This window comes from Canis lupus, chromosome 3 (genome assembly GCF_003254725.2).
Source record: "Canis lupus dingo isolate Sandy chromosome 3, ASM325472v2, whole genome shotgun sequence".
In the NCBI taxonomy this organism is placed as follows: Eukaryota; Metazoa; Chordata; class Mammalia; order Carnivora; family Canidae; genus Canis; species Canis lupus.
In genome coordinates, this window is record NC_064245.1 from 73,638,641 (window position 1) to 73,662,346 (window position 23,706).

Here is a 23,706-nt window from a genome sequence, read left to right on the forward strand (position 1 = left end):
AACATCTCCTTATCTCTCCCTGTCTTTGAGCCCTTGGGATCCCTTTTCTACTCTATTGGTTTGGCTTTTTTAAGATTTTCATACAAGTGAGTTCATAGTATTTATTTTTCTCAGCCTGACATTATTTCACTTAGCATAATGCTCTCAAGTTTCATCCATGTTTTCACAAGTGGCAGGCTTTCCTTCTGTCTATGGCAAAGTAATATTCCTTCGCCATATATATATGTGTGTGTGTGTGTGTGTATTTTTTTTCACATTTTCTTTACCCTTTCATCTGTCATTGGACACCTATGTTGTTTCCATGTCTTGGCTATTGTGAATAATGCTGCAAAGAGTATGGCGATGTATGGTTTTGAGACAGTGATTTCATTGCCTTTGGATATATGCCCAGAAGTGGGATTGCTGGATATATGGTAATTCTATTTTTGATTTTTTGAGGAAACTACTGTTTTCCACAATGGATGCACCAATTTACATTCCTACCAATGGTGCACAAGGGTTCCCTTTTCTCCACATCCTTGTCAACACAAGTTATCTTTTATCTTTTTGATATCCATTCTAACAAACATGAGGTAACAGCTCATTGTGGCTTTGATTTGCATTTCCCTAATGACCAGTGATGTTGAGCATCTTCTGATGTACTAGTTGGCTATTTGTATGTCTTCTTTCAAAAAATGTCTATTCAGGTCTTCTGTCCATTTTTAAGTCAAAAAAATTTTTAATGTATTATTATTATTTGCTATCGAGTTGTCTGAGTTCCTTATATATTTTGGATATTAATCCTTTATCAGATAATATGACTGAAAAAATTTCTCCAATTTTATAGGCTGACTTTGCATTTTGCTGCTTGTTTCTTTGGTTGTACAGATGCCTTTTAGTTTGATGAAGTCTCATTTGTTTATTTTTGGTTTTATTGCCTAAGTTTTTGGTATCGGGTCCAAAAAATTATTGCCAAGACCAATGTCTGGGAGCTTTCTCTCTATATTTTCTTCTAGGAACTTTATGATTTCAGGTCTTATAATTAAGTTTTTAATCCATTTGGAATAAGTTTTTTGACAGTAGAATAAGATAGGGGTTCTATCTTACATGTGTATATCCAGTTTTCCCAACACCATTCACTGAAGAGACTACACTTGCCTTATCAAATATTTTTTACTCCACTGTCAAATATTAGTTGACTATATATATGCATGGGTTTATTTTTGGGCTCTTGATTATGTTGCATTCATCTGTGTGTCTGTTTTTATGCCAATACCATACTGTTTTGATTACTACAATTTTGTAGTATAGTTTGAAATCAGGAAGTGTGATTCCTCTAGCTTTGTTCTGTCTTAGGATTGCTTTGGCTAGTTGGAGTCTTTTGTAATTTCATATGAACTTTAGAATTTTTTTTCACTTTTCTGAAAAATGCCATTGGAATTTTAATAGAAATTGCACAAAATCCATGGCTTTGGATACTGTGAAAAATTTAACAATATAATTCTTCTAATCCATGAATACAGGTTATCTTTCTATTTATTTGTGTCTTCTTCCACTTCTTTCATCAATGTCTTAAAGTTTTCAGGATATAGGTCTTTTACCTCCTTGGTTAAAATAATTCCCAGGTATTTAATCTTTTTGATGCATTTGTAAATGAGATTCTTCTTTCATTTCTTTTTCAGAGAGTTTGTTGTTAATACATAAATATGCAACTATTTTTATGTTGGTTTTGTATCCTGCAGACTTACTGAGTTTAATAGTTCTAACAGTTTTTTAATGAAGTCTTTCAGACTCTCTACATATAAGATCATAGATCTGCAAACAGAGATGCAAACAGAGAGAGAGAGAGACAAAATTCCTTCCCATCTTTTGTCAGGGAGTCTATTTTCCTGAGGCAAAGCTTGAGTATGCCAGGGTTTTTTAAATTTGGCTCCTGATACCTTTTCATGCGTGCAGATGCTTTTGGATCCCACCATTAATTTTCCATCCTTCTTTGTTTTTGGTTGCAAGGTGGGTTTTAAAAGTTTCTGTGTTTTCATGGGCGTTTTGGTGGCAATTGGAAGAGGCTCTAGAAGAGGAGTAGTGAGGGATGTTTAAAGATTTTATTTATTTATTTATTTATTTATTTATTTATTTATTTATTTTAGAGAGAGAGAGTGTTGTGTGTGTGAGTGGTGGAGGGGGAGGAAAGAGGGTGAGGGAGAGGAAAGGGGAAAGAATCTAAAGCAGACTCTGCACTGAGCCGAGGTGGGGCTTGATCTCATGACCTTGAGATCATGACCTAAGTCGAAACTAAGAGTTCGATGCTTAATCAACTGAACCACCCAGACACCCCTAGGGACTTTTAGCCATATGCCATTATTTTTTAAAGATTTATTTATTTGTTTGTTTATTTATTTATTTATTTATTTATTTATTTATTTATTTATTTATGATAGACAGAGAGAGAGAGAGGCAGAGACACAGGAGGAGGGAGAAGCAGGTTCCATGCTGGGAGCCTGTCGCGGGACTTGATTCCGGGACTCCAGGATCACGCCCTGGGCCAAAGGCAGGTGCTAAACCACTGAGCCACCCAGGATCCCCCCATATGCCATTTTGTAATGAAATTCTCTAGACAGAAGAGTTTTACTCTTCCAAAGAATGGTTGATTGAGACCCTATTTATCTCTTAACTATTTACTATTTCCAATGTGCCCTCAGGTAATGAATAGTGGATCCTTTTGTTAATAAAACTGAACAAGTAGTCAAATCTGCTTTCAATTTTTTCTGCTCCACAAGGCCCTACTTAAGTAATGTTGTCTACTCTTATCTCCTGGGAGCTTCTAGATGTTTACATGTGTAGATCAGTCCCTGAATAGGGTAGAATGAACCTCATATTCCAACCCTTTGTACCGGTCCCAAGTATGGCATCTGTTCTTGCACCTGCCTCCACCCGTCAGACAGGTAATCTTTTCTCATTCACTAAGCATCAGTATCATGAACATCGATGACTATAATCTGTTGTACAGTGAGACTTTCTGGGCTCTGGGAAAACTGTTATCTCTTACACATGGCAGCTTCAAATTGACATGCTTTCTGATTTCTTCAATGTACTTTTTAATATTTCACTCTTTTCCTGTTTTATCAGCATGTCAACTGTAGGAACTTGATGTTTTCAGATTATCCAATGCCAGATCTTGTCACGTTCAATTTGTTGCTTTTGGTCTAATGTGAATTGGAAAAAAACACATATCCATTTTTATGGGAATTGTGTCAAAGATCCTGTGACTAAAAAGATTTCCTGTGACCACAAAGGGTGGAGTACAAATGTGATCTCATCTGCCTCTTCCCACTCTGTAACAGTACCTCTAATATCTACCTGTAGGTGGTTCTAGGTAGGTGTGGCTGTAAAGACTCTGGTGTAGGTGCAGGATGCTGCCCTGTGAACATCACAGCTGCCATTGCTGCTCTTAGGATGCTGCGGAGGGAGTAAGGCAGCTGTGGGGCCTGTCTGTCCTGCTAGCTTTTGTTCCCTACAAGGGCTTTTAAGTGCTTTTCCATGCAGATCAGAGCTGGAATGGTATAGACTCATGAGTGTATGTCTTAGTTTCTGGGATTAGCTTCTTCTTTTTTTTTAAGATTTTACTTATTTATTCATGAGAGACAGAGACATAGGCAGAGGGAGAAGCAGGCTCCCTGTAGGGAGTCTGATGTAGGACTCAATCCCAGGACCCTGGGATCACCAACTGAGCCAAAGGCAAACACTCAACCACTGAGCCAGCCAGGTACCCCCGGGACTAGCTTCTGCTTGACCTTTTGCAAAATTATAGTCCCACTGTTTTGTCTCAGTCACAAACATGGGATCCATGGGCTGGTGTGCCCTCAGCCAGTCATTAATGCCCAGTTTGGCATATATTAATCATACCTACTCAGATGGCTCCATGAACAGTGGTATCATCTCTGCTAGCCCAGCTACAACTGGTTTTAGTGAGGTCCAATTCATGGAAGTGGAGATGGTTCTTCATTGTGACACAAATTTGGCCTTATTCCAGTCTTCACCTTCACAAAAGGATTTATCCTGTCATGTACCAAAGAGATTTAGGCATCAAGCCACAGGTGGATGCACCTTCCAATCCTTCACCATTCCTTTTTTAAAAAGATTTGTTTTTATTTGAGGGAGAAAGTGTGTGAGCATGAGCTGGGGGAGGAGCAGAGGGAGAGAGAGAATCCTCAGGCAGACTCCCTACTGAGTATGGAACCCCTTAGCATGGACCCTGAGATCAAGACCTGAGCCAAAATCAGAAACTGGATGCTCAATCAATTGAGCCACCCAGGTGCCCCTCCCCCAATCCTTTTAACTCATGTTGCCTTGACTGATCTTAGCTGAGGACCTGAAAGTCTGGCCAAATGAGTGCATGGTTTCTCAATGACCACCAGGAGTTTATCTCAGGTTCATCTAATCATTCACACCAACAAGCCCTAATAGGCCACACTGTTCACTTTCTTGGAAAGATGTAGGAGAGGAAATATAGCATAGGTTTCTTACTTTGTACTTACAGTTCATATATAGTCCTTTTAACATGGATACTATTTACCATTCAAGAGTCATTTTTACCAAAAAGTAGTGTTTTCTGGTAACATAGTGGACATTCTACATGTGTCAGATTATCAGAAAAGAGCTAGAAAGTTAATCGTAGGTCAGATTAATCACTGGAGCAAGAGATAGATAGATAGATTGTTAACCCTTTACCCATGAGAAGTCACTGGTTGCAACAGATGGTTGAGTTTAGTGCCAAATTGAATACTGGTGTAAACTCTTGAGAATGTCTTATAGTTTCTGGGAATAACTCCTTGATTGCCCTTTTGTAAAATTTTAAATTATCACACTGAGTGATATAACATTTTGGAGGGATAAAGGAGTGCCCTTTAAAAGAGAATAAAATATCCTCTAAGTCCAATGAAAACAGACCATAGTCATGTAGTTAACTTTTAAGACAATTGACTTAATACCATTGTCCAGTAAGTGAACTGCCTGTGCTTTTTCAGAAACCATTTCTATTAATACCTTCTTCTTCTCCTTCTCCCCCCTACTTTTTAAAATCCATTTTGATTTTATTTTTGTGTATGGTATTATAAGTGGCCCAGTTTTCCTAAAACCATTCGTTGAAGAGACTGCCTTTTCCCTATCGTATAATCTTACCTCTGTTATTGTAGATGAATGGACCATATAAATGTGGGTTTATTTCTGGGCTCTCTATTCTGTTCTATTGATCTATGTGTCCATTTTTGTGCCAGGATCATTTTTTTTTTATTACTACAGCTTTGTAGTATATCTTGAAATCTGAGACTGTGATACCTCTGCTTTGTTCTTCTTTCTCAAGGTTGCTTTGGCTATTCAGGGTCTTTTGTTGTTCCAAACAAAGTTTATTTGTTCTAGGTCTGTGAAAAATGATGTTGGTATACTGATAGAGATCTCATTAAATCTATAGATTGCTTGGGTGAAATGGACATTTTAATAATATTGATTCTTCCAATTCCTGAGCATGGAATATTTTAAAATTTTTGTGTCATCTTCAATTTCTTTCATCAATGTTTTATAGTTTTTGGAGTACAGATCTTTCACCTCCTTCGTTAAGTTTATTCCTGGGTATTTTATTATTTTTGGTGCAATTGTAAATGGGATTGTATCTCTTAAATTCAAATTGGACAACATAGAAGAAATGGGTAAAATCCATTTGTAACCTTCCAAAACTAAATCAGAAAGAAATAGAAAATTTGAACAGACTGATTACTAGCAATAAAATTGGATCAGTAATAATTAAAAAAAAACTCCCAAAAAACAAAAGTCCAAGAGCAGATGGGTTCACAGACAAATTCTACCAAACTTTAAAGAAACGTTAATATCTGGTCTTCTTAAACTATTCCAAAAAATGAAAGACGAAGAAAAGCTTCCAAGTTCTTTCTGTGAGGCCAGCATTACCCTGAAACCAAAACCAAAAAAAGACACCACACACAGAAAAAGAACTACAAGCCAATATCTCTGATGAATATAGATGCAAAAATCCTCATCAAATATAAGCACGCTGAATCTAATAATCATTTTTTAAAAATCATTCACCACTATCAAGTGGGATTTATTCCAAGGATGTAAGGATGGTTCAGTATTTGCAAAGTAATCAACGTGATACAGCACATCAAGAGAAAGGATAAAACCATATGATCATCTCAATAGATTCAGAGAAAGCATTTGAAAAGTATAACATCCATTCATGATAAAAATCTCAGTCAAAGTAGGTTTACAGAGAACAAACCTCAACATAATAAAGACCTTATATGCAAAACCCACAGCTAGCATCATACTCAATGGTAAAAAACTGAGAGCTTTTTCTGTAAAATCAGAAACAAGACATGATGTCCATTCTCACCATTCTTATTCAACATGGTACTGGAAATCCTAGCCATAGTAATCAGATAAGAAAAAGAAATATAAGGCATCCAAATTGGCAAGGAAGAAGTACAATTTTCACTATTTACATAAGGCATGATACTGTATATAGAAAACCCTAAAGAGTCCCCCCAAAACTACTAGAGTTATTAAATAAAGTCAGTAAAATTGCAGCATAAAAAATTAATATACAAAAAAACTTGCATTTCTATATACTTCTCTTTTTAATGGACTCCATTTTTAAAGAGAAGTTTTAGTTTTATAAAAAAATTGAGCAAATAGTCCAGGAGAGTTCCCATGTACCCCTTCTCCACAGTATACAGCTTTTCCTATTACAAAATTTTGCATCAGTTAGGCACATTATAATTGATATATTATTGTTAACTAAAGTCTATGATTTACACTTAGATTCAGGCTTTGTGCTGTATAGTTCTATGGGCTTTGACAAATGCAGAAGTTCATATATCCACAATTGCAATATCATATAGAATAGTTTTACTGTCCTAAAAAATCCTCTTTGTCCTGGTTATTCATCTCTCTCTTCTCCCAAACACTAGCAACCATTGATCTTTGTATTTTATCTTTAGTTCTGCCTTTATAAAAATGAATGCCATAGAGTTGGGATAGAAGGCATGCAAATAAATTAGAAACTATTATCCATTTATAGAAGAAAAAAAGAAAAGAAGAAAGAGAAGTAACACTACCCAACTTCAAGACTTCCTGTATACAAGACAGTATGGTATTGGTGAAAGAATGGACAGAGAAGTCAATGAACCAGAATGAAAAACTCAGAAACAGGCTGACACAAATATAGCCAACTGGTCTTTGACAAAGAAGCAAAGCAATTCAGTAAAGAAGATAGTCTTTTCAATAAGTGGTGCTGGAACTATTAGACATCCACATGCAACAACAACAACAACAACAACAACAACAAAGAGGGAAGGATCTAGACACAGACCTTACACTTTTCACAAAAAATAGCCCCACATGGATCATAAATCTAAATGTAAAATATAAAACTAGAAAATTTCTAGTGGATAATATAGGAGAAAATCTAGGCGACCTTGGTATAGAGATGATCTACATCAAAAGCATAATCCATGAAAGAAAACATTGTTAAGTTGAACTTCATTAAAATTAAAACTTTCTACTTTAAAAGATGCCATTAAGACATGAAAAGATAAGACTCTAGCTTGGAGAAAATATTTACACAACACAATCTGGTAAAGGACTTGTGTTCAAAATATATAATGAACTCTTAAGTTCAGCAATAAGAAAATAACACAGTTTAAAAATGGAGAAAAGAGGGGATCCCTGGGTGGCGCAGCGGTTTGGCGCCTGCCTTTGGCCCAGGGCGCGATCCTGGAGACCCGGGATCGAATCCCACATCGGGCTCCCGGTGCATGGAGCCTGCTTCTCCCTCTGCCTGTGTCTCTGCCTCTCTCTCTCTCACTGTGTGCCTATCATAAATAAAAAAATTAAAAAAAAAAGAATGGAGAAAAGAAAAAAAACAAAAACAAAAACAATAAAATAAAAATGGAGAAAAGATCTGAACAGAGACTTCACCAAATAGCAAATTAGCATATGAAAAGATACTCAATATCATACGTCATAAGAGAATTGCTAATTAAAACAATGGGATACCATTAGCTCTCTGTTGATGCATTGCCTCAATGTTTAACCAGGCTATTTGCAACTTTGCCCTAGCCTTCACTTTCTGTTTTCACAAAGCCAAGGTCAGCCAGGGGTGAAAGTTTAGGATTTTCTTAGGTCTTTTGAGCATGCAGATAGCCCTGGACACATGTGTGGCTTTCTAGATTTCCTGGTATACGTGGAGCTTTCCAAATACTTTTTTCTCTCCTGTGTTTCTTTTCCAGCCTCTTCCTTCCCTGGCTTTTGGGTGTGTGTGCTGTTTGTCCCATTTGTTATTCCTTGTTCCAGGTGCCTGTGGCTGGTACGTTTGCCTTTAAAGATTTTCAATAAATATTACCCAGGAGACTGTTCCAGTCCTGAGAAAGTTCTGAAGAGGGTTAAACAAAGCTAAGCCCCTGAGTGGATCCCTCAGAGAGTGCCCAGACAGGATAAAACCCAGAACCATAAATATTCGGTAACAAGGTCTGTATTGCCTCCCCTGGAACCAGCAAGCTGCATAACTGGGAAAAATATCACACTAATTATGTGGACAGAAATGACTCTGATAGTGAATGAAAAGATCATTGAGATTTTGTGTTTAGAAAGTGGAGGTTTGAGGAGCAATCATTCAAAATTTATACATCTTAATGTGTGTTATATATTTTATTTATTTATTTATTATTTTTTTTTAAATGTGTGTTATATTTTTAGAATTTGGATACATATCAAGATGCTCTGAAGAACAGCAACAACCCTTTGGGGAATAGTCATTTCAACATCATGATCAAAGACAAAGACTCTATCACTGGAAGCTTCCATTTTGTGTACATTGTGACCTTAATAGTTGGAACCATAATCCAATTCTCTGATGAAAGTGAATTTACAGTAGACATGTCAAATATGAACCTTACTCATGTCCCAGAAGACCTGCCACCAAAAACCAAAATCTTAGATATGTCTCAGAACAATATATCTGAGCTTCACCTCTCTGACATGAGCTATCTCTCAGGACTAAAAATATTGAGAATTTCTCATAATAGAATCTGGTGGCTTGATTTTAGCATTTTCAAGTTCAACCAGGATTTGGAATATTTGGATTTATCTTACAATCAGTTACGGAACATGTCCTGCCATCTTATCAGGAGTCTCAAGCATTTAGACCTCTCATTCAATGACTTTCATGTCCTGCCCATCTGTAAGGAATTTGGCAACTTGACACAACTACAATTCTTAGGTTTAAGTGCTACAAAGTTACGGCAATTAGATCTGCTACCAATTGCTCATTTGCATCTAAGTTATATCCTTCTGGATTTACAAGGTTATTATGCAAAAGAAAGTGAAAAAGGAAGTCTTCAAATTCTAGATACAAAAACACTTCATCTTGTTTTTCATCCAAATCAGTTATTCTCTGTCCAAGCAAACATGTTAGTTAATAATTTAGGGTGCTTACAACTGACTAATATTAAGTTGAATAATGACAACTGTCAAGTTTTAATTCAATTTTTATCAGAACTCACCAGAGGTCCAACTTTACTGAATTTTACTCTCCAACATGTGAAAACAACTTGGAAATGCTTGGTTAGAATTTTTAAATTTCTTTGGCCCAAACCTGTACAATATCTCAATATTTATAATTTAACAATAGTTGAAAGCATTAATAAGGAATATATTCATTATCCTAAAACAGCACTGAAAGCATTGACAATAGAGCATGTTAAAAATGAAGTTTTTCTTTTTTCACAGACAGCGTTATACACAATTTTTTCTGAGATGAACATTATGATGTTAACCATATCAGACACACCTTTTATACACATGCTTTGTCCTCCACCATCAAACACATTTAAGTTTTTGAACTTTACCCAGAATGTTTTCACAGATAGTGTTTTTCAAAGTTGTTCCCACCTAGTTAGATTGGAAACACTTATCTTACGAAAGAATAAATTGAAAGACCTTTACAAAGTAGGTCTCATGACGAAGCATATGACATCTTTGGAAATATTGGATGTTAGTGTGAATTCTTTGGAATATGATAGATATGATGGAAATTGCACTTGGGTTGGGAGTATAGTGGTGTTAAATTTGTCTTCAAATATACTTACTGACTCTGTTTTCAGATGTTTACCTCCCAAGGTCAAGGTGCTTGATCTTCACGATAACAGAATAAGGAGCATTCCTAAACCAATCATGAAGCTAGAAGATTTGCAAGAACTCAATGTTGCTTCCAATTCTTTAGCCCACTTTCCTGACTGTGGTACTTTTAATAGGCTTTCTGTACTGATCATTGACTCTAATTCAATTTCCAATCCATCAGCTAATTTCCTCCAGAGCTGCCATAACATTAGGTCCATGAGCGCAGGGAATAATCCATTCCAATGTACATGTGAGCTGAGAGAATTTGTCCAAAGTCTAGGCCAGGTAGCAAGCAAAGTAGTAGAGGGTTGGCCTGATTCTTATAAGTGTGACTCTCCAGAAAACTATAAGGGAACCCTACTGAAGGACTTTCACGTGTCTCCGTTATCCTGCAACACAACTCTGCTGCTTGTCACCATTGGGGTCGCTGTGCTAGTGTTCACTGTTACTGTGACTGCGCTCTGTATCTACTTTGATCTGCCCTGGTATCTTAGGATGGTGTTTCAGTGGACCCAGACCCGGCGCAGGGCAAGAAACACACCCTTAGAAGAACTCCAAAGAACCATCCAGTTCCATGCTTTTATTTCATACAGTGAACATGATTCTGCCTGGGTGAAGAATGAACTGGTACCCTGCCTAGAAAAAGAAGAACTAAGGATTTGTCTCCATGAGAGAAACTTTATTCCTGGCAAGAGCATTGTGGAAAATATCATAAACTGCATTGAGAAAAGTTACAAGTCCATCTTTGTTCTGTCTCCCAACTTTGTTCAGAGTGAGTGGTGCCATTATGAACTGTACTTTGCCCACCACAATCTCTTTCATGAAGGATCTAATAACTTAATCTTGATCTTGCTGGAACCCATTCCACAGAACTGCATTCCCAGCAAGTATCACAAGCTGAGGGCTCTCATGACGCAGCGGACTTACTTGGAATGGCCCAAGGAGAAGAGCAAACATGGACTTTTTTGGGCTAATATTAGAGCTGCTTTTAATATGAAGTTAACACTAATTGCTGAAAACAATAACGCAGAAGCTTCTTAAAAATCAGGAAATCCCATTTAAGAAACCATCATTAACTTGGATTCTGATGAACATGATGGTTTTTTTTTTTTAATTTATTTATGATAGTCACACAGAGAGAGAGAGAGAGAGAGAGAGGCAGAGACACAGGCAGAGGGAGAAGCAGGCTCCATGCACCGGGAGCCCGACGTGGGATTCGATCCCGGGTCTCCAGGATCGCGCCCTGGGCCAAAGGCAGGCGCTAAACCGCAGCGCCACCCAGGGATCCCGAACATGATGGTTTTAAGTTGCTGTCTAGATGGTGCCCCTAGTCTCTCTACACATTCAGTGAAGACTTCATGAAAACTGTTTCAGCTCATCTGGGGAGCAAGGCTGGAGGCTGAGGTGGTGCTCAAACCTGTGTATTACAGGTAGCTCAGAGGCTTCTGGTTCAACCATTCTGTTTCAAATGCAAACACCCTTGAGTAAATGCTCGTTAGAGGACCTTTGCTCTCCCTTCTCCTTTCCCAAATGGATTCTGTGTGAGCAGGAGTTTATGGGACTTCATGGTGACAAGGAAAGGCTCAACCTCAGAAATGTACACAATGGCCCTTGGAGTGTCTTATGGAGCCTCATTGGCCTCTAGGTGAACTTTGTCATCCTGTTCAACTTTGGAGTTTGGGAAAAAATTAGACCAGTTATAAAAAATAAATATTTTTTTCTGAGTATATTATTAAATTTTTGATCCTGGCACACAAATATGTAGTTAACCAGTGGGGACTCATGATTTAATAATTTATATATATAAAGGGAAACACAGTTGACCCTTGAACAACATGGGTTTGAACTGCATGGATCCACTTGTACGTGAACTTTTTACAGTACAGTAGAATAAATATATTTTGTCTTCCTTGTGATTTTCTTAATGTTTTCTTTTTTCTAGTTTATTTCATTGTGAGGATACAATATATAACACATATAAAATATGTGTTAATTGACTGTTTATGTTATTAGTAAGGGCTCTGGTCAACAGGAGGCTATTGGTAATTAAATTTGGGGGTGTTAAAAGTTATACATGGATTTTTGAGTGCACAGGGGGTGAGTACTCTTTACTTCCACATTGTTCAAGGGTCAGCTGTACAGCCTTCAGTAACAGATTGTTGAGAGCAAAGATATGGATTTATTTGCTTGCAAAGGAAACTCAGAGCCAAATTTATTTATAACTCGTTATTGAATAGGACTTTTCTGGTTGTTTTAGAATTTTAGCAAATGGCTGCCTTCTTGCTGTGTCCTCAGATGGCCTTTCCTCTGTGTGCACACATTCCGGTGTCTTTTCCTCTTCTGATAGGGAAAATCACACTGGATTAGGGTCCCACCCTTATGACCTCATTTAACCTCAACCTCAAAATTTGTATCTCCAAACATAGCCATATTCTAAGGTACTGGGGGTGAGGACTTCGACATGTATATTTTGGAGGGGACACAATTTAGTCCATAACAGATGACTATGCAGATAAATTAAAAAACATTGTGAGAGAGGTTATTAGTTGTCACCAATATTCCATCACCTTTAATTTAATTAATGTGTGAATTTTCTCGGAGCACTGGACAACTCAGCTAGAGAGTACATTTCTCAGCCTCCCTTGCAGCTTGATGTAGACATGTGACTGAATTCTGAGTGTGGGATGTAGCTGGAAACTGTGTGCCACTCTGGGTCATATCTCTAAGAAAAATGAGCATGGATTCCTTTGCCCCTTCTACCTTTCTACTGGATAGGAGATACGAACTGGAGGATCCATCCAGAACCTGGAGATGATAGCCACATGTGGAGGATATGCTCCTCATTGTACCATTTTGAGCTTTTCAGGCCAGCCTCTCACCCAGTCCTGGAATGCTCACCTCTGTTATGTGAGACAGAAGTAAACCTGCACCTTATTTAAACCAGAATATGTTTGGGATCTTTTAACAGAGCATCTTCACCTGCACCCTCATAAATAGACATTAATGCCCCACAGGCAGTGGTACAGCCCATGACATTTTCCTCCCTATGTAAACATATTATGAGAGAAGAGTGTGTATAGTCCATCCTGAAACCTGCAGCAGAGTCCCTGACATCTCGACTAAGCCACCAATACTTGTCCCTTGTACAACCGCTGGCCTCCTAACTTACCTTACTTTTACTTTTTCCTCACATATTCTCCAAAAAGCAATTGGAGAGATTGTTTTTAAAGTGTAAGTTATATCAAGCTCTCCCCTTTTTAAAACTTTCCAATGAGCTCCTCTTACAATTAGAACAAAAGCTGAGCTCCTCATGACCTGTTATCATGGTCTGCTCTCCTCCTGCTCTGAACTCACCTGTGCATCTCTTTCCTCTCTCTCCCTGCCCACCACACTCCAGCTACAGCTGCCTCTGGCTCTTCCCCAAAGCTCCACACTGATTCCCACTTCTGTAGGATGAGCAACTTAAAATTCTATTCTAAATTTGGATTAAATAATCATAGAAATGATATATTATTCATAGTAATAGAAGATGCAGAGAATAATGACACAGATTTACATCCATTGGTTAAGAAAGTCCACTTCATGGAGTATATCCTTTTTTTTTTTAAGGTTTTATTTATTTATTTGAGAGAGAGACAGAGAGGGAGAGTGCATGTATGTGCAGGTCGGGGAAGAGGCAGAGGGAAGGCAACAGAATATCAAGCAGACTCCCCACTGGGTGTGGAGCCCAAGGTGGGGTTCAATCCCATGACCCATGAGATCATGACCTAATCTGAAATCAAGAGTCAGACACTCAACCAACTGAGCCACCCAGGTGTCCCCCACCCACTGGAGTATATACTAAAGAAATAATTGTTCATACACATCCTAGGAAATGTATGAATATGCATGAATATGCAGTTTATTGCAGTGTTGTTTATAATAGCAAAAATTGAAAGTAACTTGAATACTCAACAATAGATTGGTTAAATACATTGTTAATTAAAATATGCATTGTAAATAAAATAGAATATTATTTAGCCAATAATAAAGTTGTAGATGATGAGAAGAATAAAGGCAAAAAAGGTAGATAAAATTAAATTTCCTTACCACTTGCAGCCTATTGACAAATACTTGAAATAGGCAGAGTAAGGCACTCCTCGAGGAACTCACTACTGCCTTAATGTTAATACTTTGCCACAGGCAAAAAGCAGCCTTAGCTTGACGTTAGCCAGAACTCCAGGATCCTAGTAAGTCTTCTTTAGCATGTGAAAATCCTTTTGGGAATTTCCTTTGTCTTTACCACCCCCTCAACTTGAAAGTATATAATCAATCCTTCCTCACAATTCCAGTGCAGCTCTTCCTGCCCAAAGGTCCGGTCTCTGAGCTTTAAGAAAAACACCTTTCTGTACCAAAAACATCTCAACAATGCTTTCTTGAACTTTTGCTGCTGGCCCACATCACATCATCTTGGTGCCCAGTATGTAACCTGAGTCTTCTCATCTGGATTCTAAGCCTGGATACAAATTTAGTAAGTAGTTCCTCTTCTCTTCTTTTACTTTCATTTCAGGAGCTTTTTAAGGAGTGTGGTCTTATTGGAGCACTTTCATGTTGATCACTCAGGCTGCAATCCTCTATCCTGTGGCTACTCTATGGGAGGGAGCAAAAGACTGCCTTTCACCTGGAGGCTAGTACTCTGGCCAGAATGGTAATAAGACCCAGAAACTTGATGCTCTCCCTTTATTCTTACTGTTTTACAAAGTTGTCTTTCTTGAGCACAGGGCAGCTGTCTAAGTTACTAGGATGGCTGCTGACCTTGACTCCTGTGTGTGGTTTCCTCCTCACTGGTCTAAGGTGATCCCCTTCACATCTCTGGTCTAGCCACTTTTGACTATGAGACCTCCAGTAGGAGCTGGCCAAAAACTGTATCAGATGAATTAAAACCCAACTGGGGAACCTCTTCCTAGGGAAGTCGGCTGGAAAGACTACAAGTGTTGGAATGTCACTTAGACCATGAAGATTTTTTTCTTTATTTCTTAATTTTTTAAAAGATTTTATTTATTTATTTGACACACAGAGATAGAGATAAAGAGAGAGTAACACAAACAGGGGGAGCAGCAGGCAGAGGGAGACAGAGAAGGCAGGCTCCCCGATGAAAAAGGAGTCCAATGTGGGGCTCGATCCCAGAACCTTGGGATCATGACATGAGCTGAAGGCAGCCACTTAACTGACTAAGCCACCCAGGTGCCCCCATGATGGATTTCTATTTTAACTGTTTTCTGTCAATGTTTTCTGTCTCTACTAACTACTTAAATCACAATATTGGGCTATTTACCCTTATAAAGTTTTTCTAGTGATTTCCATGGGATAAAATGGTGGGCTTTTCTTTGGCCCATTCACCAGTGCCATTTGTAACCTAGCATGCGATGGGGAAGCAGGGGCAAAGGCCAGCATCTTTCCTACAGGACAAGGCAGTGTTCATAGTGATTTAGTTCAAAAGATGCCCCCAGTTGCTTTGACACTAGGAACCTCTGACGTATCCTGCATGGGACACCACCTGGGAGTTTGGGGGGATTTTCTTAGTAATGGTCCTTCCCTAACACTGTATGGCCCCAGTACTCCTTAGTCCTAAACAGGCCTCCCTCCTCCTAATAAACCCAAGCTGTTGGAGGAATCACAGGTGATCCCTCACAAAGAGGACATGACTCTCTCACTGTTCCTCCTCCTAATACACCCTGGTTACTCTTGTTGTGTGTGGGAGCTTCTCTCTCATTCATTTTCTGGGTAAAAGGCTATGATTGGAGCCATTTGTCTCTGGCTAGTCTACCTCAGGATGGGAAGTTTAAGGAATATTCCCAAGCAGCTGCCAAACTCCTTTTGTTTCAGGGAAGTCCCTCTGTCCTGTTGTGGACTCCTATTTTCACTTGGTAGAAAGAAAACATGTCTTTCACCTGTCCAAGCTGATAAGCTTTAGGATAGGGAGTCTACTTCCTCTGCCCTCTGGGCTTTTATCTACCTCCAACCTTGCTGGCAGCACCTCACCTCTTCTGTTCTCCCCTTTCCTCCCCTTCCTGATTCTGCTCTAGCTTGGTTATGACTTGCACAACTGGCTCCAGTATCATCCTGGGTGCCTCCAATGCCTTTGGCTCCTCCTTCTACCATTGCTATCAAGGAGCAGAGAGCACCCCCTTGGACTTAAACCACCCACTTCAGATTACCCCACTGGTGTCCCAAGTAAAAATTGACAATGGGGAACACATTGACTGACTTTTAAGTGGAGCCAAGTGGAAGGTATTTGGTATTTAAATTAATTTAAGTTTGTTAAGTTTAATTAAGATAGACCTATCTTTAGAGTTACCAGCATTATGTATGAAACTTTAATTCTACCAAGGTTTACTAAAGTCAAATAAGCTCCTGTTATTTCTTTTACAATTTGTCAGCAAAAAGATGACTTAAAATGATACTTAATTTTGTCTGTGTCATAGTTTTCATGGGTAATTGTTAAGATAGCTATCAAAGTCTTTGGTAACCTGAAACCTTAAAGTTTTGCTTGGATGGTGAATTGGATTGAATTTGTTGGACATTGAAGTCTTTTCCAAATAGGATAAAACACTAAAGCATTGATGATGGAATGTAGGTGTATGCTTTTGGCTTTGTATTGCAAAGAAGCTGAGGATATTTGCATCTGTTGGTAAAAGGCTTTGTGCTTTATTAAAAGATTGTACTATGGAAAAACATGTTTTTTAAAAATCATGAAATCTACTTGTTGGGGGAACACAGGGCTAGCTGAGGACAAGCATGAGCCAGGGGCAACACATTGACAAGTCCTTGAAACAGGCAAAGGGACATTCCTCTACGGACTTAACTGCCTCAATGTTCATACTTTGCTAAGGGCAGAAGGCAATCTTAGCCTAACCCCCAGGAGCCTGTAAGCCTACTTTAACATATAAAATTTCCTTTAGAAATTTCTTTTATCTCTAAGCCCCCAAGATACATGTTGGCAATCATCCTCCAAGCACATGTCCCACCAATATCCATCCGAAGGGTCTCATGACTCAGGTTTTATTAGACAGTAATAAGTGACCTTTCCCAACATTAGCTAACCCCCTCAAGGTCCTAGAAACCTTGCTTCCAAAATTCCTTAGAGAGTACACTATCCTTAAACCCCTCCCAACTCCCAGGCATATAATCAGTCACCCCTCACAGGTGGGGACAGCCGCTCTTCCTGCCCACGGGTTCTGTCCCCATGCTTTAATAAAACCACCATTTTGCACCAAAGACATCTCAAGAATTCTTTGTTGGTTATCAACTCCGAACCTCAACTATATTCTAAAACTTCCAGTACACTGGTATATTGGGGTGCCTGGGTAACTCAGTTGGTTAAGTGTCTGACTCTTGATTTCAGCTCTGGTCATGATCTCAGGGTTGTGGAACTGAGCCTTCCGTTGGGCTCTGTGATCAGTGTGGGGTCTGGTGGAGTTCTCTCTCTCCCTCTGCCTCTACCCCTGCTTGTGGGTGCGCTCTCCTTCTAAATAAATAAATAAATAAATAAATAAATAAATAAAATCTTTTAAAAAGTACACTGGTATAATTGACACTCTTTTAAAAAGGAAAGGTTTTCTTGTATTTTTGGTCTGCTTTTGTTTTTGTTTTTTCTTGGTCTGCTTTTGATAAGAAAATGTAAACAAAGTTTTTCCCCCCTCTTTTGTCTGCCTGGAAAACCAAAACTTTTATATTTTGTCTTTATTAGACCTTTGATTACTTAAGATGGTTAAAACTTCTCAATATTAAGGGAGGTAAGTTTTGCTAACAACTATATAACTACATATTTGCTTTTGGAATCTTTTATTGCCACCTTGGTTAAATAAATAATTAAGTTTATAATGATCTGTAATCCTATTTAGGCATCTGCTTTGTAACTTTCTGAGGTTTTAAACAAACTTCCCCAAGATTTGAATTGTAAATGAAATCTTTGTGACTAATTAGGCCTTTTTTATTTCGTATGTTAAGTTACTTTAGAAGCAGTGTTAAACAAATAATGACAAACCTTAGGTTATATTGCTTGGGTAAATGCTACAGCTATTCTAGAGATTATCTGAAATTCCTGAAGTTTTCATATGTTTTGGTATAAGGCCAGTACTTGATATTCTGATTCTTGAAGTGTTATGTGTCATGGAAATAACGGAATTTCCTTATCAGCTTTATTATAATGAACTATCCTATCAGATTTTTTAACCGTGTCCATATTTAAGCCTTTGTCATATATAGTTATTGTTCTTATTCTCTTGTAAAACATGTTTCAATTTCCAGGAGATTCATTAAAAGGACTTTGACAAATACAGGTTTTTTTACATCTTTAAAATCATAAAACTAAAATGGGTAAGAATTTCCAAAACTAACTAAAAAAAACTGCAAACTGAATGAGAATGAGTAACAGGAAACTAAATAAATTGAGGAAGATATAGTTTTTGCGACTCTCGTTTGAAACATTGCTGGTTTGCTAGATTAAGGAAATTTTCTCTAAAATATCCCTGATATACAGAAATATGATAAAATATTCCTTTGTAAACAAATTTAACTTTTTTCTCTACCTGAGAGTTAAATGTGAAGCATTTAACTTTTCTCTCTACCTGAACCCTGAAATGCAAAACTCTCAGTGACTGTTTTTTCTTTCATGGCAATTACAATTATTTGCATTAGTAGAATCTGTTCATCAAGTAACAGGGCACCACTGGAAACATTTGTTATTTTACTAAGACTTTAACTGGAATGTCATATTTGAGAGAGGTGTGCATAGATCAGATATGATCATACAGCTTTAAGGAAGTAAGGTTGACTTTATAAAGCTTGAAGCCAACAGAGTCCCTTGGAAATGTTGGCTTGACACCTTACAGAGTTCTCAGAAGTCTTACCAAGTTAGTAAAGAATGTCACCTCCTGGCAGGTGCAGGAATGTCAGAATATTTGGAGGACCTCAAGAAGAGGAATTCACCTAAATCTACAGATATTGCAGGCATGTATGATGGTAAGGAGAACAAAGTCAAGAGAAATGTAGATAAAGTTGAATTTTCTTACAACTTGCAGCCCACTGATAAATACCTGATACAGGCAGAGTATGACATTCTTCAAGGAACTCACAACTGCCTTAATATTAACGCTTTGCTAGAGGCAAAATACAACCTTACCTTGACAATAGGCAGATTTCCGGGATCCTAGGGAGTCTCCTTTAACATAGGAAAATCCTTTTGGAAACTTCCTGTTTCTTTACCCCCCAATTAAAAGGATAAAATCAATCTTTCCTTACAATCCCAGTACAGCTCTTCCTGCCCAGGGTGTCTTGCCCCTGTGCTTTAATAAAAACACCTTCTGCACCAAAAGTGTCTCAAGAATTCTTTCTTGACCATTTGCTCCTGGCCCACATCACATCAGTAGAGAGATATTTACTGACATGATATTTATGATGTGTTTATGATGTGTTATAAATTAAGAAGAGCTGATAACAAAACAGCATTCATAGTCTTATGACTTCTGAGTGTGTGTGTGTGTAAATTGGTACAAACTTTCTGAACAACAATTTGGCAGCAGGCATCAAGAGACTAAATCATGTTCATTTACATAAAAAAAAGAATGCATGGTTGCTATAAAAATGACCCTGGTGTATCTCTATATGGTACATTATTGTTGATTTAAATTTTTTTCTTTTTATTGATTTATATTTTCTGATTTCTTCTCAGTAAACATTAATTACTTGGATAATAAAAATTAAAGTAATTGAAAAGTTATGCTTGAGAAGAATGCATTCACATATATTTGTTTGACCTTGTTATAGAGAAGAATTTTTAATCCAAAAAGCAATGTAGCAGTGGTCCACTGGAGTTTGTATAGATTGTGAGAGCTAATTGTTAAATATTCAGGAATTTTGCAAGCAGGTCAATTGGCAGCTAGAAGTCATCATGGAAATATTTACAGGGCAGATACTGGCAAGTGCTAGAAATCAGGCTTTTTTTGAGTGGTGGTGGTGGTGGTGAGTAATCTCGTTTACCAGCGCACAACTGAATGATCATGATAGCAAAGAAAAAGTCAACTTACTTGTTTATAGAAATATGTACGCATTTATTGGTACAAAAGATCATGAAATGAAAAATAAACAATGGGGGAAGATGTTTCCAAAAAGTTTAACAGAGGGTTGGTGTCAGTAACATAAAAGAGAATGTATAATTAAAAAGTAAAAACATAACCCTGATGAGAAATGGGCAAATAATGTGAACAGGTAATTCACTAAAAGATACAGATTGCAAATAAACATGAAACACCATCGGAGACACTTATAATAAAAGAAAATAAAAATGAAACAATAATGAGATATCACTCTTCATGTATGAAATTGTCTCCAAAATGCCACTTTTGTGGAGAATGTGAGTACTCTGATATCCGTGGAGGCAGGCAGATTGGCACAAACTGACTGGAGAGCAGTTATGCATCAAGAACATAAAGTTCTATGCCCTTTAACCTATTCATTCCTTTCAAAAGTTTATCCTAAGACAACAGTAAAAAAAACTCCAACCAAGACAGTGTACAAAGGTCTTGTTGATATTTTATGAAACTGAAAGAGGGAACCTCCCATCAGGTAAATAGCTAAAGGCAAGGCTGGCCTTGGCCTATAATTTTCTCAGGTGGCAGTTTCAAAACTTTGGCTGGAAAACTTTAAGCAATTAAGGCAGAATTAATTATAAGGCAAATGTCCAAATGATGCCATTTTTCATTCCCAGCTGGCTTGATGGGACATGATTTGAGCTCTAGGGTCAGATGGGTAGGAAGAATGGTGGTATGAGAAAAGTAGGAAGGGCAGGAAGGAAGAAGAGGCACCCCTTCTAAAGCAGGGCACTGTGGTCATAGCACTGTCCTCTTCCTTATTGATTAAGAAACCATACTCTCTACCCCTTCTTGATAAAAGCACTCAACAAACAAGGACTGGGCGGGGGGGGGGACTTCTTCAACCTGGTAAAAAGCATCAATTAAGTATTCATAGTTAACATCATACTTAATGGTGAAATACTCAAAGCTTTCCCCAAACATCAGGAACAAGATGAGGATGTCTGGTCTCACCACTTCTATTCAACATTGTCCTGGGAATATGCTAGCCATGACAATTAAGCAAGAACACGCTATACAAGGCAGCTATATTGGAAAGAAAGATACTTTGCAGATGATATGATCTTGCTTGTAGAAAATATTTAGGAATCTGCTAAAAAACTAATTAGAACTAAGAAACAAGTTCAGCAAGGTTGCAGAGAAGATATACAAAAGGCCAATATCTACACATAAAAAGATGCTCCACATCATTAGGCATTAGGGAAATGCAAAATAAAACTGTAATGAGATACCATTTCATTCCCACTAAGAAGCTATAATAAAAGTCAGATAATAACAAGTGTTAGCAAGGATGTGGAGAAATTAGAAGACTTACATACCACTGGTGGGTATGTGATATGGTACAGCTTCTTTGGCAACAGCCTAGAACTTTCCAAAAGACTAAACATAGTTGCCATATGATGCAGCAATTCTACCCCTAAGTATATACCCGAGAGAAAATACATCTATAGGAAAACCTGTACACAAATGTTCACAGCATTATTCATAAAAGTCATTTAGTGTAGGCAACCCAATTGTCCATCAACTAACAGATAATAAAATGTAGTGTATCCATACAATGGGAAATTAGTTAGCAATAAAAAAATGAAACACTGATACCAGCCTAACATGGATAAGCCTTGAAAACATCAAACTAAGTGAAAGAAACCAATTACAAAGAAGCACATTTGGATTCCATTTACATGAAATGTCCTACAAATCTACAGGGATTAGTAGAATGTATTGTGGTTTTCTAAGGCTGAGGCATATGCAGTAGAGAGTGACAGTGAGGGAGTACGGTCTACCTCTTTAGGGTGATGAAGTTTCTCAATTGATTGCATTAATGGTTGCACAATTCTGCGAATATACCTAAAGCCATTGAATTATATACTTTCAGTAGGTGAACTTTTTTGTGGTATGTGAATTATATCTCAATAAAGCTTTTGTTTAAGAAAGAAGAAAACAACTATAGGTCATATCTAATTGGCAGGATATTTATAATGCCCTAGGTCCAAAAAGAAATGCCTGGGTGTGGGGTGGGCAAGAACTGCTATTGAGAGTAGGTGAGGAGTGCCTAGAGTCTAAGACATGGAAGCTCTATTTGGAGTTAGTTCTCTGGGCTGATATTAACTAGACTTAGGCGTGTCCTCATTTGCATGACTCCATCTAGAACTGGGCTCTCTCATATGGTAGCCACCAAACCAGTGTGACCATTGGCTACCTGAAATGTGGGTATTCCAAATGAAATGTGCTGTAGGTGTAAAACACACACTGGATTTTGAAGACTTAGGATAAAGCACATACAAAATACCTCATTAGTAATTTTTACATTGATTGCATGTTGAAATAATATCTTGGACCTATTAAGTTAAATAAAATATTTAAAATTTTGCAAGGAAACCATATTCTCTGAGAATTAAAGTTTTTTTAGGACATGTAGATCAAAGTATGATTACAAGTATACAGGATTACAAGTGTGTGTTCATCCAATGACAATAGAGAAGAAAGAGGCAGGTGTGTAACTCAGAGTGGTGGGGAGGAGTCTAAAGGGAAGCACAGAACTTCTGAGCTCTCAAATGCTTTATTTACTGCCCTGTGGGCTTCCCTCTCTAGACCTGGTTCACAAAGTCAAATACCTTTGGAAGCCAGGAGCTGAATTTCTTAGTCAAAGATGACCTTGGGACACCTGGGTGGCTCAGTGGTTGAGCGTCTGCCTTTGGCTCAGGGCATGATCCCTGGGTTGGGATTGAGTCCCACATCAAGCTCCTTGTGGAGAGCCTGCTTCTCCATCTGCCTATGTCTCTGCCTCTCTGTGTGTCTCTCATGAATAAGTAAATAAAAAAATCTTTGAAGAAAAAAAAAGATGACCCTCATTAGGGGTCTGAGGGAAGGAATGGTTGACATGGAGGAGAAGGAAGTTCATGCTTTCAGTTTCAGAAATATATTTATAGACACATTTCCCCTATTAAACAAATTATGAGGGGATGGGGGGAAACAGAGAGAGCAACAGAGAGGGAAGCTGGCCTTGCTGACTGTGGAAGAAAAAGCTGATTACAGAAAAAAAAAATGTATCCAATCTATTACTGCACATCATGTAATACTAGGCTAGGGACAAATTTTTGGCACAGTTGGCATTGCTTAGCTTTGTTTGCCTGTTTGTTGTTGCTTTTTGTTATTTTAAGAGTGGAGCTGTCAGAATGTATTTCTTGAGTGTGCAGCTAACTAACCCAAAGGAGATGTTACAGACCTTATCGCACAAAAGAGATTGTTCGATAGCATGTTTTTTCAAATGGAATCTTGAAAAATCACTTTTTGAAGAAAGTTTGAAAATATCAATGGAAAAAACTTTGAGCACCATATTTTCTCTGAAAACCAACTTGTCTAAAAAAGGAGACATGATTAGCATCCATTCTATATCAACACATGAATA

The 23,706-nt window shown here is 37.9% G+C and overlaps 1 protein-coding gene across 17 annotated transcripts in view; it reads left to right on the forward strand.

Moving 5' to 3' along the window:
• LOC112653490 (toll-like receptor 1) overlaps nt 1-23,706 on the forward strand; it is a 41,020-nt gene that overhangs the window by 7,339 nt on the left and 9,975 nt on the right. For 4 of the 17 annotated variants that reach the window (XM_025437675.3, XM_025437677.3, XM_035714516.2 and 1 more), the window contains one exon: nt 8,746-12,076. The exons of 6 other annotated variants lie outside the window; for them this stretch is intronic. In XM_025437675.3, the coding sequence (XP_025293460.1) occupies nt 8,815-11,208 (2,394 nt within the window). In that variant the 5' untranslated portion in view covers nt 8,746-8,814 and the 3' untranslated portion in view covers nt 11,209-12,076. Of the gene's footprint in view, nt 1-8,742; nt 12,077-14,498; nt 14,678-23,706 lie in introns of those variants that run through there. 7 more of the 17 variants (XM_025437678.3, XM_035714524.2, XM_035714523.2 and 4 more) reach the window with 4 other exon arrangements.